This window comes from Bombus flavifrons, chromosome 7 (genome assembly GCF_040668555.2).
Source record: "Bombus flavifrons isolate JBK064 chromosome 7, iyBomFlav1_principal, whole genome shotgun sequence".
Lineage (NCBI taxonomy): Eukaryota > Metazoa > Arthropoda > Insecta > Hymenoptera > Apidae > Bombus > Bombus flavifrons.
The window spans coordinates 16,685,215-16,706,483 of record NC_138448.1 but is presented as its reverse complement, the minus strand read 5'-3'; the positions used below and the strand labels follow the sequence as shown (position 1 = coordinate 16,706,483).

At 28.8% G+C, this 21,269-nt stretch overlaps 3 protein-coding genes across 5 annotated transcripts; 2 read left to right on the top strand and 1 right to left on the bottom strand.

Annotated features, from left to right (window-relative positions):
• Window positions 1-1,477: 1,477 nt before the first annotated feature.
• VhaSFD (V-type proton ATPase subunit VhaSFD) lies at window positions 1,478-7,418 on the top strand. 2 transcript variants are annotated; one of them, XM_069117398.1, is made up of 10 exons: window positions 1,478-1,658; window positions 2,142-2,223; window positions 3,115-3,304; window positions 3,556-3,774; window positions 4,481-4,576; window positions 4,986-5,191; window positions 5,277-5,361; window positions 6,237-6,643; window positions 6,717-6,830; window positions 6,933-7,418. In XM_069117398.1, the coding sequence occupies exons 1-10, from the start codon at window positions 1,601-1,603 to the stop codon at window positions 7,021-7,023; spliced, it is 1,548 nt and encodes a 515-aa protein (XP_068973499.1). In that variant the 5' UTR covers window positions 1,478-1,600; the 3' UTR covers window positions 7,024-7,418. The 2 variants fall into 2 exon arrangements, with proteins under 2 accessions (XP_068973499.1, XP_068973500.1); XM_069117399.1 differs by lacking the exon at window positions 4,481-4,576.
• A 5-nt stretch (window positions 7,419-7,423) lies between these two features.
• RpI135 (RNA polymerase I subunit Rpl135) lies at window positions 7,424-15,972 on the bottom strand. Its single transcript, XM_069117395.1, has 16 exons — window positions 15,717-15,972; window positions 15,295-15,627; window positions 14,991-15,230; window positions 14,596-14,918; window positions 14,271-14,530; window positions 13,953-14,195; window positions 13,468-13,745; window positions 13,208-13,405; window positions 13,013-13,120; window positions 12,431-12,607; window positions 11,137-11,351; window positions 10,919-11,057; window positions 9,175-9,331; window positions 8,833-9,086; window positions 8,593-8,757; window positions 7,424-7,655 (listed from the first exon to the last, which is right to left on the bottom strand). Exons 1-16 carry the CDS (start codon window positions 15,783-15,785, stop codon window positions 7,446-7,448), a joined length of 3,369 nt encoding a protein of 1,122 aa, XP_068973496.1. The 5' UTR covers window positions 15,786-15,972; the 3' UTR covers window positions 7,424-7,445.
• Window positions 15,973-16,211: 239 nt separating this feature from the next.
• On the top strand, window positions 16,212-20,725 carry LOC138181975 (HAUS augmin-like complex subunit 3). 2 transcript variants are annotated; one of them, XM_069117396.1, is made up of 9 exons: window positions 16,212-16,612; window positions 17,520-17,738; window positions 18,044-18,230; window positions 18,811-19,031; window positions 19,108-19,236; window positions 19,323-19,662; window positions 19,729-19,955; window positions 20,027-20,195; window positions 20,286-20,724. In XM_069117396.1, exons 1-9 carry the CDS (start codon window positions 16,431-16,433, stop codon window positions 20,442-20,444), a joined length of 1,833 nt encoding a protein of 610 aa, XP_068973497.1. In that variant the 5' UTR covers window positions 16,212-16,430; the 3' UTR covers window positions 20,445-20,724. The 2 variants fall into 2 exon arrangements, with proteins under 2 accessions (XP_068973497.1, XP_068973498.1); XM_069117397.1 differs by lacking the exon at window positions 16,212-16,612 and adding an exon at window positions 17,082-17,420 and having other exon boundaries at window positions 20,286-20,725.
• The last annotated feature ends 544 nt before the right edge of the window (window positions 20,726-21,269 follow it).

The window sequence follows — 21,269 nt, the reverse complement described above, 5'->3', positions numbered from 1 at the left end:
TGTTCTTATTGTTCAATTAATTTCCGATATTTTCCAATTCAAACGTGCAATTCGATTCTTATTTAAAATTAACATGAAAGAAAATCAATTTTCTTCAAAATTCTTCATAATTCTTCATACCTATTTATATTTAGGATTTATATATAATATATGTTACGTCCGGTGACTCTTGACGTAAATCCCCCCAACCCCGCAATAGTTTTCCTCTGCGACAGCATTCATCGGAGAACTTCACTAGTTTGTCATCCTTACATCAGTCAACGTCTCTTCACTGGTTCATGCGTTTTCATGCGTCGATGTTCACCAGTCGATGTCTTGACTCGTTTATCAACCTTAGATCAGTCATCTGTTTAACTTATATCTATACGTACCGAGCGTAACTGTCTATGTCTACAAAGTTGTTGGAATAAAGTGCATATTGTAACCTGTTACTTCAGTGTTATAATCAGTTCAACCATCTCTATTCGAAACGATCTATCCTAAACGAAGTAGGGGATCGATCATTTCGTGGCGTCGATTATCTAATCGTAACGGGAATTTACGACTCTCGTTGACGCGATCTACCGCGACCGCGTCTCTCCGCTAACGGTCCAACAACATATCTTTATACTTATACTTTGCTTTACTCTGTAAAAATTGAAAAAATATGAAAGATGGATAATTTCGATAATAAATAACAGTAAAAAAAGATACATTATAAAAAAGACATGTAAATATTTTGATTAAATTGATTGATTAAATTTGAAGTAAAGAAATTAGAGCCGTGAATATGTAAAAAGTTTCTATTCTCAAACGTTCATACTAACATCTCTGCTATATAATAACTATCCTCATAGCAATAGGAAAATAATAAAAAGATTTTAAACAATAATACATATACATAGTTATGTATTTGAAGTCTAAGAAGCTTTGTACTCTAAATTATATGTTTTTAGTATAGTATATAGTATATAATATAATCTTTATAAAAAATATATATGCAAGTATAAGTAAGAAGGATAGGGATAAAGCATTATAACAAAATATGAACGGTAAAGCTAAGAGTGGAAGATAATAATTATAATTCGTATATTTCAATTACAATTCAAGGTCTGTAAAGTAATTAGTGATAACTGGTAGTACCAGCGACTCCACTCATTAACGCACGAGATATAAAGATAAAGTACGCGGTCATATATTACCGTGTAATTGGATGCGATATGGGAATAGAAAGATAACGCTGTGTAGAGGCCCCTTCTGTTCTTGTCTAAACACAAGGGACCTTTATACAACGTTCTCCACCTATTTCTATATTGCTTTTTCGGTTTGTTCACACACTCTCGCATCTTTATATCCCAATTTCCATGGTCGAAACCTGTTTACATGATCCTTTCTGAGTACGGAATTTCCTCTCTGTTAACATCAAATATCACATTAACTAGAAATATTTGAATTTTACTAGCTGTTAGGGAAATTTTGTATCTAGCTCTAACGAGTTGGTAATATATCAGTCTTGTGATCCAAGTGTTGAGGAAGGTGCAAATTTACGACAGCAGGACTTTAATTCTCTGCGACTCAAGTATTAAATAAATTATACAGGATTTAAGGAACAACAACAAAAATGGTTGATCGTGTGAACATTAAAGAAATGATACCGGCTTTACCGGATGAAAAAATTGGTAATTCACCTAAACATACATATTTATTTCTTAATTTGACATTGCCCCTCCCAATAATGTACTGTGTTTATGTGATTTACAAGGATTATATTGCTTTTATTTGCATCTTAATTTTATTCATTTCTCAAAAAAAAAAAAAAAATGATAAATTGCTAATATGTACGGAACTATATTCAATTTTTTACTGTATATGTCATTTCACAGAAGTTTGTTTCTTATGTCATGATAAAGACATTCATTCTTTTTATAATAATTTGAAAAAGCTTTGTGAGACACATTTTTGTATAAGCTAACGATATTTATTGTTATTTAAGTAATATATTTTTGTTAATCATATATTATATTTGTGTTATATTTTTGTGTATACTTGTTATCCTGAATATAAGCATCTGCATAAGTTTGCATTATTGTTTTATTCTTTTATTGGCATGATTACATGTTGTTTATTAACAATAGATAACAATAACGTTTAAAACTTTTTAGATATGCTAGCAGCTACGAGCATTCTTCAGCAACAAGCTGCTGATATTAGGAATCAACAAATCAAGTGGCAATCGTATCAACAGTAAGAATACCATCGTTTTAAATATTAATGTCAAAATATTACTATATATATGTAAATATTTCATAAAATTTTATTTCCAATAATCTATAAAATCTTACATATTTATAATATGTGTATCTCTTCTTTATTCACATATTATACATACAGGGTAGGGTCTAGTTTGTTTCTATAAAGCATTACTATATATTCTATGAGTAAAAATAACAAAAGGAACTGTCATATTAAACATAGGCTGGTAAATTCTTTTTTAAAATGTTATAACAGAGATACAAAATAGCAGAGTAGTTTTTTGATCAATAAAGGAACAGATATTTATATTGATTCTAATTTCAGTGGTAATATGTAAAAACTGAATTCATTACATTGAGAATTTCTTGCTGATTTCCTTTACTGTTAGTGAATACATTACAAATCCAGTACATTCATTTTTTCTCTTAAATCACTTATAAGAAATATTGTAATAGCATAATATCTGGTAAACCCAAAAGTAAACGAATTTGTTCATCTCGATTTGTTCATTATTGAGAATATCGCTTGTTTAAGTATTATGTTTGAGCCTACATGTGTATTTTTTTATATTACTCTGGTCACTAAATTGTTCTTCATATCAGCTACTATCATGTATTATGAAATACATGAAAAAATACATGATACCATTTAAAAGAGCCAAACAAACTTAATTTTTTATTGAAGGAAAAGTTTATGGAAATTTTTAATATTAAAATTTGTGACTGATTAAAAGCTCACTAGCTTTTTTCAAAATATTTTTTCCTCAAATTTTCCTGAAAATACATATATATATATATATATATATATATATATATATATATATATAAAAATTAAATGTAAATTAAATGTATCAAATAACACTTAATATTCTATGTTTTATAGGTCTCATATGATATCAAAAGAAGATTATGATTTTATAGTGGCTTTTGATACAAACGATGCTAGTGTTCGAGATGCAAAACTTAAAGAAAATCCACATCAAGCTGCTAAAACTTTTCTTAACTTACTTGGTCATATTTCAAAAGACCAGACTATACAATACATCCTTACAATGATTGATGATATGCTTCAGGTATTTTTTATTCAGATAACCGAAATTCACATTTGTATTTATAACTAAATCAAATCATATATTTACTTTTTTTCTTTCTAATGATATAAAATTATTTATATTCGAGCTAGGAGTTTATATAACTGAAATTATACACGATAATAGTTGAAATAATAAAAACTCATTTCACTGAAATAAATGGAATTCACATAAATTGAATTTTCTTGTAATATGTGATTTATTTTTATTAAATGTTTTCAAATATATTTTAGGAAGATCGAAGTCGTGTAGAAATCTTCAGAGAACATTCAAGTCGCAAACGTGAATCAGTATGGGGCCCTTTCTTGAACTTGTTAAATAGACAAGATGGATTTATAATGAATATGACCTCTCGAATTATTGCCAAACTTGCTTGCTGGAGTCACGATCTAATGGAAAAGACAGATCTTCAATTCTACTTGACATGGTTAAAGGATCAATTAAAACTCAGTGTAAGTTAACAGACATATAATCATTTAATTACACGATTTAAGAATTATAAACATACTTTAAGAATAAAATATATTTGTGTACCATCATAAATGTATTTTTCATCATAATATTAACACAGTATTATACATGCTTCTAATTTATTAGCACTAGCTTAGCTTTTCTTTTTTATATAATGTAATTATGTGTGTGTACACAATGGTGTTGGTTTCCATTATACCATATAGGATGGAGAACATAATTGGAACTACTTCTATTATTCCGTAAAATATTTTTATATTGTTGATAAGTTGAATAGTTTCAAGGAGAATATGTCTTGATGTGTTGCAGAATATGTAATTATGAAGTAATTTCAATTGCCTGCTTCGTGTAAATTATAACTCAAATATTGTATAATATAATTCATTAATTAGTCTCAAAACTATGTTCCTTTGTTCATTTGTATTTTGTATCATTATATATTATTTCTTTTTAATTGTACAATAAGTGAAATTCGCAACAATTTATATATTTTATACAAATTTTATATATATATAACTTTCACATAAGTGAATTTATAAAAGTCTGCTAAAGTATATAAATACAAATGCCAATAAATCGCCTTAGATCAAATGCTACTAACTATACATTAAAAATATAGGCATACTGTAGCTTACACAGTAAAGCGATAGAAAATGATTGCAATTATTTAAATATATGGGGTTTTAGCTTGAGGTTCCTCAGGATACAGATTTACATACAAGAGTAGAACAAGGCAACACTATAGACAAAGAAGCAAATGAGCTACATGAACTACAAAGTCTGGTTAGTCTCATAATAATTAAGTATGTATTAACATGAAAAGGTCATACAGCTAAACTTTCCTATCAATTTTTAAACATAAGATAGCACGAGGTACAAAGAGTTATAATTGCAAACAGAATACAATTGAATATAAAAATAAATAAACATTATGATAACCATATGTAACATTCTTTATACGAAATTATTTTTATTTAAAATAGAAATTACTAATGCTGGATGCCTGTGCATCTCTGATAAGATTTTATCGTTAATGTTAATTGTTTTTGTTTTGTACATATAAGAGTGCATTCGCATTTGGTTTGCATAATGATTTCTTTTTATTTTACTTTTTTGGTGCACACACATAATTTAAATTTCAATCTTGTTGTTTAATTATATTTTTATTATATATACCATCGTGTTTATTCAGAATAATGAATACATTCAGTCCGTGGCACGTTGTTTACAAATGATGCTTCGCATAGATGAGTATCGTTTCGCATTCGTGTCAGTTGATGGAATTTCTACTTTACTGAGTGTTCTGACAGGCAGAGTAAATTTCCAAGTACAATATCAACTGATATTCTGTATATGGGTACTCACTTTTAATCCTTTGCTTGCAGAGAAAATGAATAAGTACGTATTGCATATATGTATATTGCATATGTGTAATTGCATTTTAAACAGTTGTTAAAAATATAACATAAAATTTTTATTTTAGGTTTAGTGTCATTCCTATATTGGCGGACATTTTAAGTGATTCTGTTAAGGAGAAAGTAACTCGCATTATTTTAGCAGTATTTAGGGTAAGTTACTTAATCTTTCCTCGAACGAGACGGCTGTAGCCGTCTAATATTGTTTTTATTAACAACAATATATACGGATGCTGATTAATATGAAAAAATACCAACAAGTTTCGAAATCCTGTCTAACATTGTGGGATATATGTGTGATTCTATGTGCAATTTCAATTTTACAAGTGTCCGTGAAAGTGTTAATATGCTAAACATTTCAAAATTACAGTTACAATAAAAGAGATGATACAAGATAATGAAAAAAACATTTTTACATATGCTTAATTTACTTTATAGTATATAGTTTATAGTTTATAGCTATATAATTTTTTACATATAATATTTCAAAAATTCAAATTCGAATGTCTGTCAGTAAGGAATCTATTGTACACCAATCATTTCTATAAAATGTTCTTTGTATATCTTAAGAAAAAGAAAAAGATGGAAATATTAAGTATATCATTATTTGGTTTTGGACTGTGTACATATATTGTTTGGTATAGAGACTATGATATTTCATTTTCAAATTCTAATTTATTTTTAAACTCCAATATTCTCGTAAATGTAGCAGAAAATTACATCTCACTATTTTAATGAACTAACATTTTAATGACATGGTATTGATTCCTGTTAAAATCTAAATACAAGGGTGAGATTTCATAGCTTTCATATTCAGCAGTAAATAATTTATTAATTAAATCTTTATTAAAACAATCTATGTATGACTGATTTTCTGATTAACAGACACTTAAAATTTACATTTTTGGAGATTCATTATAAAAAGATACAGTAATTAATTAATCAATCCACAGTTCTAAAATTTTCTATACTTTTTTTTTAATACATATTCTATTTTTATTACTTTATTCTTTTTTAATACTCCATAGAACCTCATTGAGAAAGTAGAGGATGGACAAGTTGCTAAAGAACATTGCATCGCGATGGTACAGTGCAAGGTACTGAAACAACTTTCGATCCTTGGACAACGTAAATTTGACGACGAAGATATCACCGATGATATTGAATTCTTGAATGATAAATTACAAGCATCTGTTCAAGATCTAAGTTCGTTTGACGAATATTCGACCGAAGTGAAATCGGGACGTCTTGAATGGTCTCCCGTTCACAAATCTGGCAAATTCTGGCGAGAAAATGCTAATCGACTAAATGAAAAGAATTACGAGTTACTGCGTATTCTGGTACATCTATTAGAAACTAGTAAAGATCCCTTAGTTCTCAGCGTAGCTAGCTTCGATGTAGGAGAATACGTAAGACATTATCCACGTGGTAAACAGTACGTTCAATGAAACTTTTTTATTTACACATTAAAAAACGATTTACTGAAATCATTTTTTAAATTATTCCAGTATAATAGAGCAACTTGGAGGTAAACAGCGAGTAATGCAACTTTTAGGACATGAAGATCCTAATGTAAGATACGAAGCTCTTCTTGCAGTCCAGAAACTCATGGTACACAATTGGTGTGTAATTGAAACATCTATATACAAGACAAAATTTGTACTAAATTATTGTCAAAAGTTGTAACATTTGATAATATAAATGATTTGGTATTTTATTTATAGGGAATATTTAGGAAAGCAACTGGAGAAAGAACAAACTGGATCAAATGCACCAGGAGCAAAACCTGGAGCACAAATCCCAACGAAAGCATAAACAAGTATATAAGCTATGTAAGTTTCGATTCAAGTCTGTATACTTTGCCTTTGCTTTCATATTATTTACTTAAATACTTGCTTGTCCAACTGCTTGTACACTGCGTATAAAAATCGGTATGAGAAAAACATTCTTAGTATTGGAATCATATTATAAAAATTACTTTGCATTCTAATGTAGTTATCTGTAGATAGCAAGAGAACAATATATATTCCAATAAACATATGATTCGTCATATTGTCAAATCTAATAAATCAAGAAATGTACATAACTGTTATAAAGTATTGAATAACGGGATAAAGATATTTCTAGAATAATATTTATGGAATTTGTAAGTAAAATGTTTATGAAATGTTAAGAAAAATAAACTATTATCACTAAAAGAAAATAGAAAAGTATATGCATTATATTTTCATTTATTTTCATTTCTCCGCAAATGACAATTTTACATTAATATTGCAAGATGTTAATTGCGTTACGAGATATCGGAAAATGTATGGTATGTCAACTTCTCTCACAGATTCATCATCACCACAAAGACGACATTTTGTCTTGTCATTTAATCCTGATGCACTTAGACCCATTTCCATTACCGGACCCAATAACGTTCCACATTTTTTACAAACTAGAGTCTGAAACAATAACGTTATTACTAATTAAATGTATACTTATATAATAAAAAAAGAACGAAATATGTGTTCATAATAGACTTATTGGTGGCAATGTAAAGCTGCAATTATTGCGTGATGTTCTCTTTACATGAATCTTATCTACATCTCTTACAAGTATTAATTAATGAAAAATAAATCGGAGACTTGGAAAGAAATGGAACTGAGAATATTTTTATGCTTAAAAATTTAAATAATTTAAAATTAGACTTATTGTTATATGTACCAGAGTATGTAATTATTTTTATATTTCTTAGTTATGTGTCTTATATTTTTATTATATTTAGTATAATGATAAAACTAATATTAAAATAATTCCTTTTTCTATATATAAAATAATTGTATCTTTTTCAGATATGTTACATGCAATTATAATATTATATAGATATAAAATTAAATGGGTAATTTATAAGACTATAAAAAGTGAAATTCGTATGAGTAATAGTTGCGCAAATAAATATTCTTTTGTGGAGGTAGTTTTATAAAAGTTAGCAAACAGTTTAAACAGTTGTAGTTTTTAAACAATTTCGATACCAGCAAAATGATAACTTTAAACCCTTCCCATTTTTATATAAATTACAATATATTTCAATTTGAATAAAAATTAAACAAAAATGATCAATTTTGCATAGAATAGCATCAAAAGTGAACTATTGCCAGTACTCAGCAAATTGAGTAATTCACTCAGTGTTTTTAGCATAAAATATTAAATGTAACAATTGATTTCATTATACTATCTGGGCTTAATTTGAAAAAGAATGAATTTCTCTGCTTTTGTATGACTAATGTAGCTTATTGCAATAAATTGATACTATAAACTAACATTAAAAAAAAAAAATGTGGGTTAGTTCATTTTCTCTTAATGTCTCAATTATATGTTCTATTATTTAAATAAACTTACGGTAGTTTTGTCTGAACAATGGAAAAGACGATCCTGAAGTAAGAACGAACAACCATGAGATAGTAATGAATCTCGTTCCATTTCTCCAAAGCGAACACCACCACCCCTCCTTCTACCCTTTATAGGCTGTCTTGTTAAAACATCAATTGGCCCAGTACTTCTCACCTGTAAACATGGTAAAACAATAGATAAAAAGACACATTTTAACTTATTCTAAAGAATTTAATTCTCTCTACCAACCTGCCACTTATCTGAAACCATGTGACGTAATCGTTGATAATGTACTATTCCAAAAAATATATCGGCAGTCATTTCTCTTCCATCTATTCCTGAATACATTCTTTCTGTTCCATAATAATTATAACCACCGCGTTCCAATAATTTTCCAAAATATTCAACAGCTGTCTCATCCTCGTTAAATCTAAACGATGTTGCATCATGCACCAATCCATGTATGGCTGCTGATTTTCCAGCCATCGCCTCAATCATCATAGCTATTAAATATGCAATTTAAATAGTTACAATAAATACAGAAGCAAATATTTCAAATATTAAAATCTGTTTAAAAAGAATTAATTTTACCTATTGTCATACGGCTTGGAAAACCATGAGGATTAAAAACAATATCTGGAATTAAACCTGTTTCTGTAAATGGTAGATCCTCTGCAGGCCATTTTTGTGAACAGATACCCTTTTGACCTGCCCTCGAAGCAAATTTATCTCCAACATTTGCATTACGCTAAAAAATTCGAAATTCTTATTTGGAATCCTTAGATTAACATTCTTATACTATACAGAAATTACTATACAGGACTATCACACATTAAGTGGTACAAGCAACTAGTACAATCATTCTTATGTAAAAAAATAAATTGGAAATTCGATCTGAATTCAATCTGACAAATAATTTTTAAAATAAAAATTCATACTTAAATACAGTCTCTCTTCAGGGCACAGGAAGAGAGAGTAAAGGGAGAAGGACAGAAAGTGTTAACACGTTCGTCGCCCAGCGTGTTTCGGCTATGTTTCCTGCGGGGCCCAAATCCGACCGTGGCTACGTCCAGTGACCCGCTATGTCACTTCGAGCCCGAACCCATCGTCATAAAGTCAGCTTGAAACATTAGAACTATTTCTTATTTTTATTACTTAAGTGTAGCTATAGTAAAAGTCAGGACTAGGGTATTGGAGTTTTTCCCAACATTCCAGACGGGAAATCCCGATGTTCTTTCATCTCCGACAAATATATTTAGTTCTGAAATGGAGAAAGCGACAAACTTTCCAGCTAGAGTATTCCGAGGGATCTCATGGCAGATATCTCAGATTTTTTATTTAGTCGAGAAGCATACTTGTGAGACGTACATCAGTGAATTTTTCATCCTCAAAATGTTCAGTAAACAGTGTGAAAATTTATTTGAAAGTGAGGAGAGTAGTGATGACGAAGTAGTGAATTTTAGAAAAAAATTATAAATAGAATTTCATCGGGTTCGAATATTGAGGAAGTCACGGTCGGATTTGGGCCCTGCAGGAAACATAGCCGAAACACGCTGGGCGATGAACGTGTTAACTCGAACAAGAAGAGCGTCACCATACGTTGGTGACGGGGCCCCCACGGAAGTATACCCGTCGCACGAATATGTGCGACGTGGCGACGAACATTTTAAGGAGTTCAAGTATTTAGGTGTACTAATAAAAGAAAGTATAAAAAGTGCGAATGTCATACACTGAACCAGATATGGGAAATCAGGCAAAGAAATTTTAGAGATAATTTCAGATTAAGAATGTTCTTATTTAATTTGTTGGTGATGGGAGTAGTCATATAAAGTGTGGAGCTGTGAGGTGTGCAAGAAGAAAGGAAGTGCTAAGAAAAGAGAAGAATATCTGAAAAAGAATGGGTTTAGTATAATGGGAGCACAGGAAAAAAGGGAAAGACGGTATGACATCTCAAGTTGAGAGTAAGAGACAAGGAAGTGCAAATATAACAAGATTGCAAAATCAAAGTCTGTATAGCCAAAGATATAGATATAATATAAATATAAATATGTAAGGACAGTGCAACTATCAGGAAAAAGAGTAGTTAGTGACACAAGTGAGATGCAGATTGATAGAGAGGTGGAGCAGATATTAGGAAGTGTGTGTGGGGGGGGGATGGATATGTTTAGATAATTAAATGAGAATGCAAGGTAGTAAGAAAGATAAATGCAAAACCAACAAAATAATAACGAACTTTTCCTAATTACATGTGTACTGTAACATATATGATTTGGACATCGACATCCAATTTTTAAAGATCATCGATTCAAGAAATATAAATTGATATTTTACTTACTGGAATACGAAAAGTGATACAAGCTCTACGTGGAATATGACTATGTAATGTTCCACAAAGTTTTACAGTATCAACATAAGCATCCTCCTTTCCATGATATTTACCAGTAACATATGTTGATTGATCTGCATCATAATAGCTATTAAAAAAGATGTATTTCATATCAAATAAAATAAAAGATTATTGAAAATGTTAATAATTCTATGAATAAAACTTACCAATAATAGACATCACCTTCTGAAACCATTGTACCTAAAATAGGTAGGCCATCGACGTCTAATTTTTCTGCAAGATCAGGTTTATCAGGATTCCTTGCAAAATAACTTTTCTGATCTTTCAAATCTACGAATTCAGATTTATAAATCATTCCATGTGCAAAACCCCTATCGTGCGCTGCTTTGTTTATGATCATCGCGTCTTCCATATCATATCCCTAACAAAATAAGTAAAGGTGTTTAAAAATTATTAGATCGGTCAATACAAAATGTTTCCTCAAATAAAACTTTCATCTTTGCAGCAATTTAAAAGTTTCTTCAAAATATCACATATTTAATCAAAGTACTTTTTGTATAATTTTATATATTTGTCTCTTTTAATTAATTTCATTATATTCAAGATATATAAATGTCATCTATATTTCAGAACTAAAACATTTTTCTTAAAATATGATTGTCAATAATATATTTTCCAGTCTCGCCCTTACTTTATTTTGTAATGAAAAATCAAACCTTTGAATTTCATGAACCAAGATTGAACTCTTCTATCATTATGTATGTATATAACTTCCTAAATGGTAAATTTAGCAACTACAGTATATGTATCTATACTGGTATATTTTCAATTAATTCTCTGTTACAAAAAGAGGCAATTGAGAGTTATGTTATTGATTTTCACCAATATTGACGTCACCTTTTCCAAATTTAATCTCATTGAAAAAATAGAATTCTATATATATGTAGAGGATGCTTCGTTTAACTGGGAAATATGAAATATCTCTTGAGGAATTGAAATTATCAAAATATTATTCTTACAAAAGTTGTTTGATATATAAGAGGATATTAAGTGGCGTAGATAATTTTTTTGTAAGTGTGTTAGTGGAGGAGGTATTACAGTCAAGTTTATTTTTTTAAATGGAAACTGCATTTTTCTATTTGTATCACCACATGATATCAACCCACGTAGTAGAATGTCATAAATTAGATCCTTAGAGCGCCATCATACTATGAATAAAAAAGTACAGGGTTTTGTTCAAAAAACCTAGCTCAACTTTAATACCTCCCCCACTATTACACTTTTGAAACATTATTTAGATTAGCTAATGTCCCCCTATATGCTAAATAACTTTCGTAAAAACAGTTTTTTTATAACTTTAATCCCTCGAACGATATTTCACCATTTTCAATTAAACAAGACAATTAAAATATAATATATAATTCTAATATTTAGAATATATATATATATGTTTCATACATACCAATCTAAAAATTAACATATACATTCGGTTGTACTTACTGTGTAAGAAATAACGGCAACGATTGCATTAGTACCCATAGCAAAATCGTCAAGATTAATTTCGTCATAATGCACTGGCCGAAAGAGTGGTGTTGCAGGTGTTTGCAACCTATATAATTTAGTTTCAGACTGTAATTGCCATGTATGGCATGGAGTGCCCATTGTTTGTTTACCCATCTGAAAAACAGCGGAATTTATTATTTGAAATTTTGCAAATTTATTACTTTCAAGCAAAAAAGATTTGTAAAAAATCTTAAGCTGTATATACACCGAGCATACTAGAAATACATATTTACAAACCCCTTCAGTAATTAATAATATAAATAGTAGTTAATGATTATGTCATAAACATAAATGCTCATTTTACTAAACTTTATGAATGCTTTGATACCTCAAACTTTATTTCTGTGGAAATAAAGAACTATCATCGTAGAAAATGATGCTATTCGTAAATTAGTAACAAATGCTCACTAACATGTCATTCTTTGTTAACATTTGTTTAATGAAAACATTACAAAAATATTCTTTATAAAAGTTTGTTAATAGGTCATAAACAATTGCGAACTTTCTCCATAATTTTACCTGACATTGATACATATTTCGTGGACTTTGATTACAATCTGGCATTGGGATAAGACTTGCTAAATTACTTAAGAAAGCCGTTTTTGATAATTCTTGATGTGATGTCAACTGCAATAGTAAATAATATTTTCATAAATAAATAAATAGCAAAGCAAAAAAAATTATTTTGGAAAAATGAGAAAAATAATATATTACTCCTTCATAGGCTTCTTCAGGTGTAACACAGATATTTAAATAAATCTGTTCAAATGTTCCTATATATTCCACCTTTTTGGCAGCTAAATTCATTACTGGTCTCATCATACGAGCTGGATTTGTAAATAAATATAGTCCTGGATATTGTGCTGGTACATTTTTTTTTGGCACCAGTGCTATCTCCATCGTACACGGAACCTGAATATAAATAATAAAAGAAAAAATGTTTGTCGTGCTGAATTAGGAAATTACAAAGTTACCTCTTGGCCTTTTATTTTAAGCAATCGTAGCTTGTCTGTTACTCTTGAAATTATATTATCGTCTATTAATCCTATTAATTTTCCATCCAATATTACAATGTAAGATTTTTTCCAGTTATCAGCAATTGACAGTGGAATCATTCCAAGATCCATTAGTACGATGGGAACATTAGCTTTCAATTTCGGATTAGTATGTTTCGTAATGATGCAATTCATTGTTAAATGATTAAGAAGACCACAAGGTGCACCATCAGGTGTATGTACAGGACAAATGAAACCTATAATATTACAACAAATTATTATTATTATTCTTATATTAATAAAGCAAAATTTGTTTAAATATTACAAGTTAATAAACAAATATTACTGTAGTAATAGAACAAACTGGATCGTACATAATTCAATAAAGTAATATAAAACAAAATGTTGTGCATCTTATAAAACGAAAGAAATTTTTGAAACAACTTAATATACTAAAGTATTACCCCACGCATCTGGCAATAATTGTCTAGCTTCTGTGGTCCTCATTTCTTGGAAAAAGGAACCTCTGTGTATTGCACGAAAATGGCTCATGTATCGCATTCTATTAATATTTTCAGCGACAATTGTGAGACCTGTATTTTGCATCAATCCTAAACCTGTTGATGATCTTAAATTTCCAGTAGATAAAAAATTTTCCATTTGTGATTCCAGCGAATTTCCATGTTTCATTGCATTTAGCATTTCCTCTATATACATATGCAAAACAATTATAATTGTGATATAGATTTATAATCTTTAAATTAATTTTTGAAAATACTTACGCACATTTAAGGTGTACCTATTGCCAGCACTCCTTGCACGTTTCAAAATACCCATTTTAAGGCCAGTCAACCAACTATATAATTTTTCTTTCAATACTTGCAAATATAAATGACCACCCAGTAAACATTCTTGCATCATCACAGCATCAGCACCTTCTACGGCACATTTATTATTTGCAAGAGCAAATAGCTTTTTTGTCATAAATGCTAGTAAATAAAATTTATCCAGTGGATCATGAAGATGAATTGCTATACAATGCCTAAAAATGATATATGTTAATAACATAAATTAATTTATATTTCTCAGTGCATTAATTAAACTTACTTAATTATGAAGTCACAAACATCAATATCAGTAGCATCATAAGGTAATTCAAAAAGTTTTATTCTAAACATTCTCCCTATATAAGCTTTGCATTCTTCATGACTATTTAAACCTTGTTCATGTACAGCTCTTAGCATATTTAAGATACAACCTTTGTAATATAAATCATCTTCACATCCAGCTGTTAATGCACTATAAATAAAAATGTCCGAAACATCAACCAAGCATTTTAACATCAAGATCAATGGAACATAGTATAAAACTTTCCTATATGAAAACATTAATTTTGCTGAGCCATCAGTTACATAATGCAAAGTATTATTCTGTAAAGCATAAAATAATGTAGTAACATAGTTTTAATTTATAAAAAATTTAACTGGATTTGGAACACATACAGCTGTAGTATTATCATCTCGTACACTTCTTAATAGCAACCCAAGATCGCTAAATTGTATGCCACGAGCTTTCCAGCCTGATCTTCTAATAGCAATAGGATAATTCCTCCTTGTCATTAATAACATTCTTATAATCCTCTCAAGGCCTTTAATGATGAAATATCCACCCCATTCTTGTTCATGTTCTCCATGAGTAACTAAATCTTTAGGACTCATCTTACTTAAATGACATCTATTAGACTGTAACATTAAATGCAAATAAAATATAACTGAGCAATTTATTTTGCATAACTATATTACATACTTTAATCATAATTGGAATTTCTCCTAAATCCCTTTCAAGCGTCTCTTGCACTTTATTATTGATAGACCATCCTAATTTGACTGTTATCTTTCCTTTATAAGTACATCCTCGTTGTCTACATTCTGTAGGATAGATTTTATGATTCTTCACCCCAATTGCACCAGATGGAATACTTGGTTGATGAATAGATACATCGTCGATCCATAATGCTATTTTGTCTTCATTTGGCAGATGAATATAAACAAGTGGATTGTCTCTAACTGCCTCAGACAGACCATCTTCTAGCATATAATTAAAAGAATCTATGTGCGGAGCACCTAAGCTCTGCAACAACTGAAATATGTAAAGAAATTTAATTAAACTTAATATTTTTAAATTATATTTATGGTTATAGTAATCGTAAAAGAAAAATAGATATTTACAGGATTCTGCTTTTCTGGAGGTTTGCCAAAATTTGTTGACGTATTTGTCAATTTCGGTTCAATCAACATTTCTATATTTTTCCAAATTATAACACAAAATGTTTAAAATAAAATAAAATAAATATACACTACATAGATAAGTGTCCACGTTTATGTTGCAGTGCTACCAACTTACATACATAGTACAAAATCTACAATCATATTGTTATGGATTTAGCGGTTATTTAAGATTTTATTTTACATGAATTGCTGTCTTGCTATTCATGGAACTCTACTCGACAAAATACGCATAGAGTTCAAGACAACGATTGGAATATAGAAACAAACCTTATTACAGAGACAACTTGCTCCAGATTACTTCACACAAATCAACCTAATTCTTCGACATACAGAAAAACAGTGGTTCGAAAAATTCCTTTCTTCCTAAATTTTAATTTCTTAATTTATCTCGATACTCGCTGTGGAAAACTATCCGAAAATAAGATGCAGACAAAGATGAGTAGAGTGTCTGTGTCTCTATTTAAGATATTCAGCATGCCAAACGTGCATAGAACGAGCACCTTCTTTTCTTCAATATAGATTTTTCACGACTAAATTTTCGGATGATTTCTTCTATACCATCGGTATATAAGTATCAAGACCATATGTATAGTGTATGTATACGACTGTCCAGACTTGTTGTACATACATATAACCGTGTTCCTGATCGTGATCATGGACGTATCTGGTAAAGTTCTGTATGATAAAGTTCGAAATTTACGTTCGGAACTTTCGAACGTTGTTACACCAGAAATATTAGATAAAATTTGCGACAAACCTTCGCTACAACCATTTTTAAAATGGTTCTGCGAAAATGTAAATAATGTCAACGTTCTTTCAAACGAGGATGTTCAAATGTAAGTTACTTCGAATATTTTTAAGCCTTTTAATCCATTTAAAATCTACTAATTTCATTCGTATATATATGTGAATGAAAGCTAAAATTATGAATTTAGGTTTTAGAAACAAAATAAAATAATATAATATATACTATATTTTTGTACTTTGGAAATAAAATATTTTAAATATATAATGAATAGTTTACATTCTTTGTGAAAAATATTTTTCTCAAACCTTGATTTAGGAGATTTTCTTTGTTCATTTATGATATAATAAATATTGAAATTTTATTTACGTTACAATAACATAAAGTTTCATAATAGTGAGCGACTTGATCGGTATCTTCAATTTTTTCCATGCTGTTGTAATGTGTTGAAAGATGCTCTTTAAAAAGGGAAAATATCATTTAAAAAACTGCTGCAAACAATTATAAATACTTTTAATTTTAAACTAAAACTAAACCTAACTTAAATCTAACCCAAACTGAATATTGAATCTTGTCATTTGTATTTCGCGATTCATTCACTAAATCTAAACCTAACTCTAACCCAAGGAGTACAAATAAGCTAGACACCGACAACAATGCAGGCGACTACGAAGTTTTATTTTTTCGTTTGTTATTTTTTTGTTATTTGACTATTTTTTAAATAAATACTAAGCTTCCTTTTTAAGTGTTTATTGTTTATATTTCCTTTCACTTAATTCGCGCTTATATAGATAGGATTAAGTTTAGTTTTAATCTAAAATTAAAAGTACTTATAATTGTTTGCGACATTTTTTAAATTATAGTTTGGCTTTCTAAATAACTCCCTTCAACACATTATAGTATGAAAAAATTGGAGATACTGACCAAATTGCTCACTATTACCAAAAACTTCTTTTTTAAGTTCAATTAAAAGTAAATTTCAATAATTTGTGTTTCAGAAAAAATAAACTCCAAGAAATGAATGAATGGGTGGAAGGTTCAGAATTAGATCATACATTAGAGGAAAATACTAAAGATTATCCTGATTTATTGAAAATTATTTTTTTCGATGACACAAATATCAACGATTTGTTTGCAGAATATGAAATAGTGAAGAATTCATATAAGGAAGACAAAAATTATATTTATACATTGCAAAATGGGATTCAAAATTTAAAGTAATATGATCATTATGTGTTTCTATTTATGTACATATATTACCTTAGATTAAATGTAGATTTAGTTACATATTTAAGCTCTTAACAGTATAATCGCTTTAATTTTATAATTACTTAAGTTATAATTTTATTTTCTATTGTAATATATTTTCATAACTTGAAAAAGCATAATTAGCTTTTTACAACATTAAACACAGGACACTATTTTATAAAAAATAGCAACATATTGATTTAGGTCACTATGATTTTTAGCTCTGCATATACGTAAGATTAATATTATTATATAAAGTAATACATTGTTGCAGAAAATTAGAAATTGAATTAGATGAGATTATAGAAAAGGAAGAAGAATCTTTGGGTAGAGAAAATATTAAAGCTAATAGAGCATATGAAGAATGTTCCATAATTATGAAAAAGTTCGATACTCAGAATCATCAATTTTTTGAAGAAGTTGAGTTCCTTGTGAACGTTTATGCGGACGCAGCCGAAAATGTGAGTAATTTGTAAAATATCTTCATAATTTATATTATGATAATATATATACAGGATGCATCTGAAAGTTATGTATAGTGTGAAACAAAGTAATTTATCAAATTTGATCTTGAAAATTATGCTTAAGGACAATTTTGTGGCCCATTTTTTTAAGAGATCTCCACCGATCCAAAGTTGTAGAATCACTTATCAAAGCCATGACAAATAATTTGGTTACACTCTGTATAAACGGATACGAGATGATTCCTGGTAAATGAAAGATAAGAAAAAAACAGAATATCTTAATTAGGAAATGCTATTTATATTTTTCATATGAGGATTTGTATCTTTTATCCACATTATTACATAATGTTCCTTGTACTACTCAACTTTGAATAATTCATAACGGAACAGAACGAAATTTCAAATTCGATTTTCTTAAAAACTAATTGTAAGCCTCAAACAACTAAAATTTTATTCAATATTTTTCCCTTATCTCTTTATGAGGAACCAACTCGTGTCTGTTTGTACATAACTTTCAGACGCATTCTGATATATATTAGTAATATATGTACTAATAATAAGGATATTGTGTTTATAGAAAGGAAGACCATTATTATGGACTCAAATGCCACTAAAACTTTTTACCAAAACTATAGAACTATATAATCATTACTTAGATGTTCATATAAAACGACAGTTTGGAAATACATCTGAGGAAGAGCAAAAGACTGATTCTAATTATGTTTCCTTAATTAACAGTAATAAAGAAAAAACTATGGATAACGAAAAGTTATTGGAACTGACATTATGTAAAACAAAGTAATTAATATTGATAACTATTAATAAGTCGAATATCCTTTGTATTTATTAATTGAAAGAGATGCTTATTTTATAGCTTAACTAATGCAAAAATAGAAGAAATTCTAGCAAAAGTACAAGAGGAATCATACATTGCAATGTTGAATTATATAGAAGATATTTATAATTTAGGAGATATGAAAGTACCCAAACATTCTGAATTAAGGTACTTGAAAGCTCTTTAAGTATAACTATTTTACTAAGCACATTATCTATTTTCTAATGAATATTACATTTATGAATCAAAATTAGAACAGAAATTTTAAAGGTAACTAGGAAAAGAGATTTTTTAGAAGAAAATATCACTTTGTTACAAGAACGTCAGTTAACAGAAGTAGTGCAACAATTCTCAGAATTGGAAATAACTAAGATCTTAAAACAGGATGCTCATACGAGACTTATACGAACAAAAAATCATTTAGAAAAACTTAGAAACTTACGGTTTCTTGCACGAGAACATGGTCATGTGCACACTGATTTATTACGAATGCTGATGGAAGTGCAATTTCAGTGTCTTAAAAATGTTTCTGAATTTGTAGCTGATGCTTACCACTATTTTACAACAGAATATTCACTATCATCCACAAGATGTGTAAGTCATTTATCAAAACAAAACAAATGCATTTTTAGTTTGTAATGAAATTTCATTTATATGTAGGAGAGTATGCAGAAACTGCAAAACAAGTATTCTGCCATTGTATCTTCACCAAAAATACATAATTCATTTCACAAACTTTTTTTTTCAATGGTATGTAGTGACAATAGTACACATCAATTAAATTCTGCATTGCAAAAGTATAATGATCTCATAGATGAAAACAAAATTAAAAAGAAAAATCTATTAAAAACTTATTTAAATTCAAAAGTTGACAAATTAGAAATATTGTAAGTATTAATTTTTTACCAATATTTACCATTATAATGGGTACAATAAGTGTTAAATTGTTATAATTTAGGGAAAATGATATAAATTCGCAATATTTAAACGAAGTTGAGAAAGGACCGACACATACATATAAACCAATTTCTTATGATATTGAAATAAATCACAGTGAAGCACTCAATAATATACAAAAGATACAAAACGATTTGACAAAGATCAGAAATCAAATGAAAGAACGATTGGTAAATTGATAAATAATATATATGTATATATATATTTGTTTTGTATATATATTATCTTATTTGTATAATATTTTATATCTTTCGTTGTAGAAGGCAGATACAAACTTCGAGCGAGAAAAGGCTATTCTTTGGCAACGATTTCTAATCGATCCTGATACATTAAGAAAAACATATAAACAATTGAAAACTGTGACAAAGAGATCTTGCTTCGATGATGCACTTAAAAAGGAATTAAATGATTCACTGTAATTTACTACTATTATAAATATAGCCATACAATAAATATTATAAATATTATAATGTATCATTAGAAAGATTTTGATAAATTAGGTTATATTAAATTAAATACACTGCCAGATAGATTTCAATAAAATGTTTCTAATGATATGCTAAAAATATGTAATTGTGAAGTGTATAATATAAATCTTATTATCTAAAATTTATATAACTTGTATATTAGTTTTTAATAAATGATAATAGAATTTATAGAAACTAATGCAAATTGAAATGGAAATAAATAATTGAAATAAAAATCTACCAATAAATTTTTTTATTTATTATCATTCCCTATAAGATATATCAAATCGTTCGTATGCAAGCATTGGAATCACTAATAACTGTACCTATGTATATATATTTATGATATCAAAGAGGAAATTAGAGTGCTCACGCTTATGGACCTATTTGTTCCCGGATTAGTGCTGCACCATACGGACAAGTGCCAAGTTTGATCGACGTTAGCATATATAAGAACCTATAACATTGGGTATCTACCCTGTTTGATTGCACGCTAGCATAGACAAGAACCAATCGTCAATTACTTTATTGTGCAAGAAAATGCTAAAAGCGTATTCAAGGTAGTCATGTTTACAACACGTTTTGTAGATTCGGAAATGCCAAATTCGCGTAGTTTTACTTCGACGTTTGTGCATGTTGACGATTGTACAAAGAATATTAAAAAAAAAAAAAATCGGATAGAAAAGTAGATATAAACTTTTCCGTAGAACCGTACAATTAAATAAGTTCTTGTATATGCTAGTATGCAATTAAACAGGGCAGATCTCCAACTTTAAG

Bases quoted from the DNA above. Each gene is read 5' to 3' on its own strand.
- LOC138181975 (XM_069117396.1), top strand. From the start codon at position 16,431: ATGGACGTATCTGGTAAAGTTCTGTATGATAAAGTTCGAAATTTACGT. The intron at 18,231-18,810 runs GTGAGTAATTTG...TTGTGTTTATAG, and splicing joins ATGCGGACGCAGCCGAAAAT to AAAGGAAGACCATTATTATG. The intron at 19,663-19,728 runs GTAAGTCATTTA...ATTTATATGTAG, and splicing joins CACTATCATCCACAAGATGT to GAGAGTATGCAGAAACTGCA.
- VhaSFD (XM_069117398.1), top strand. From the start codon at position 1,601: ATGGTTGATCGTGTGAACATTAAAGAAATGATACCGGCTTTACCGGAT. The intron at 4,577-4,985 runs GTTAGTCTCATA...GTGTTTATTCAG, and splicing joins TACATGAACTACAAAGTCTG to AATAATGAATACATTCAGTC. The intron at 6,831-6,932 runs GTGTGTAATTGA...TTTTATTTATAG, and splicing joins AAACTCATGGTACACAATTG to GGAATATTTAGGAAAGCAAC.
- RpI135 (XM_069117395.1), bottom strand. From the start codon at position 15,785: ATGTTGATTGAACCGAAATTGACAAATACGTCAACAAATTTTGGCAAA. The intron at 9,087-9,174 runs GTAAAATTAATT...CATATTTAATAG, and splicing joins TCCAAGCCGTATGACAATAG to CTATGATGATTGAGGCGATG. The intron at 7,656-8,592 runs GTAAGTTTATTT...TTATTGTTTCAG, and splicing joins ATTGTTCAGACAAAACTACC to ACTCTAGTTTGTAAAAAATG.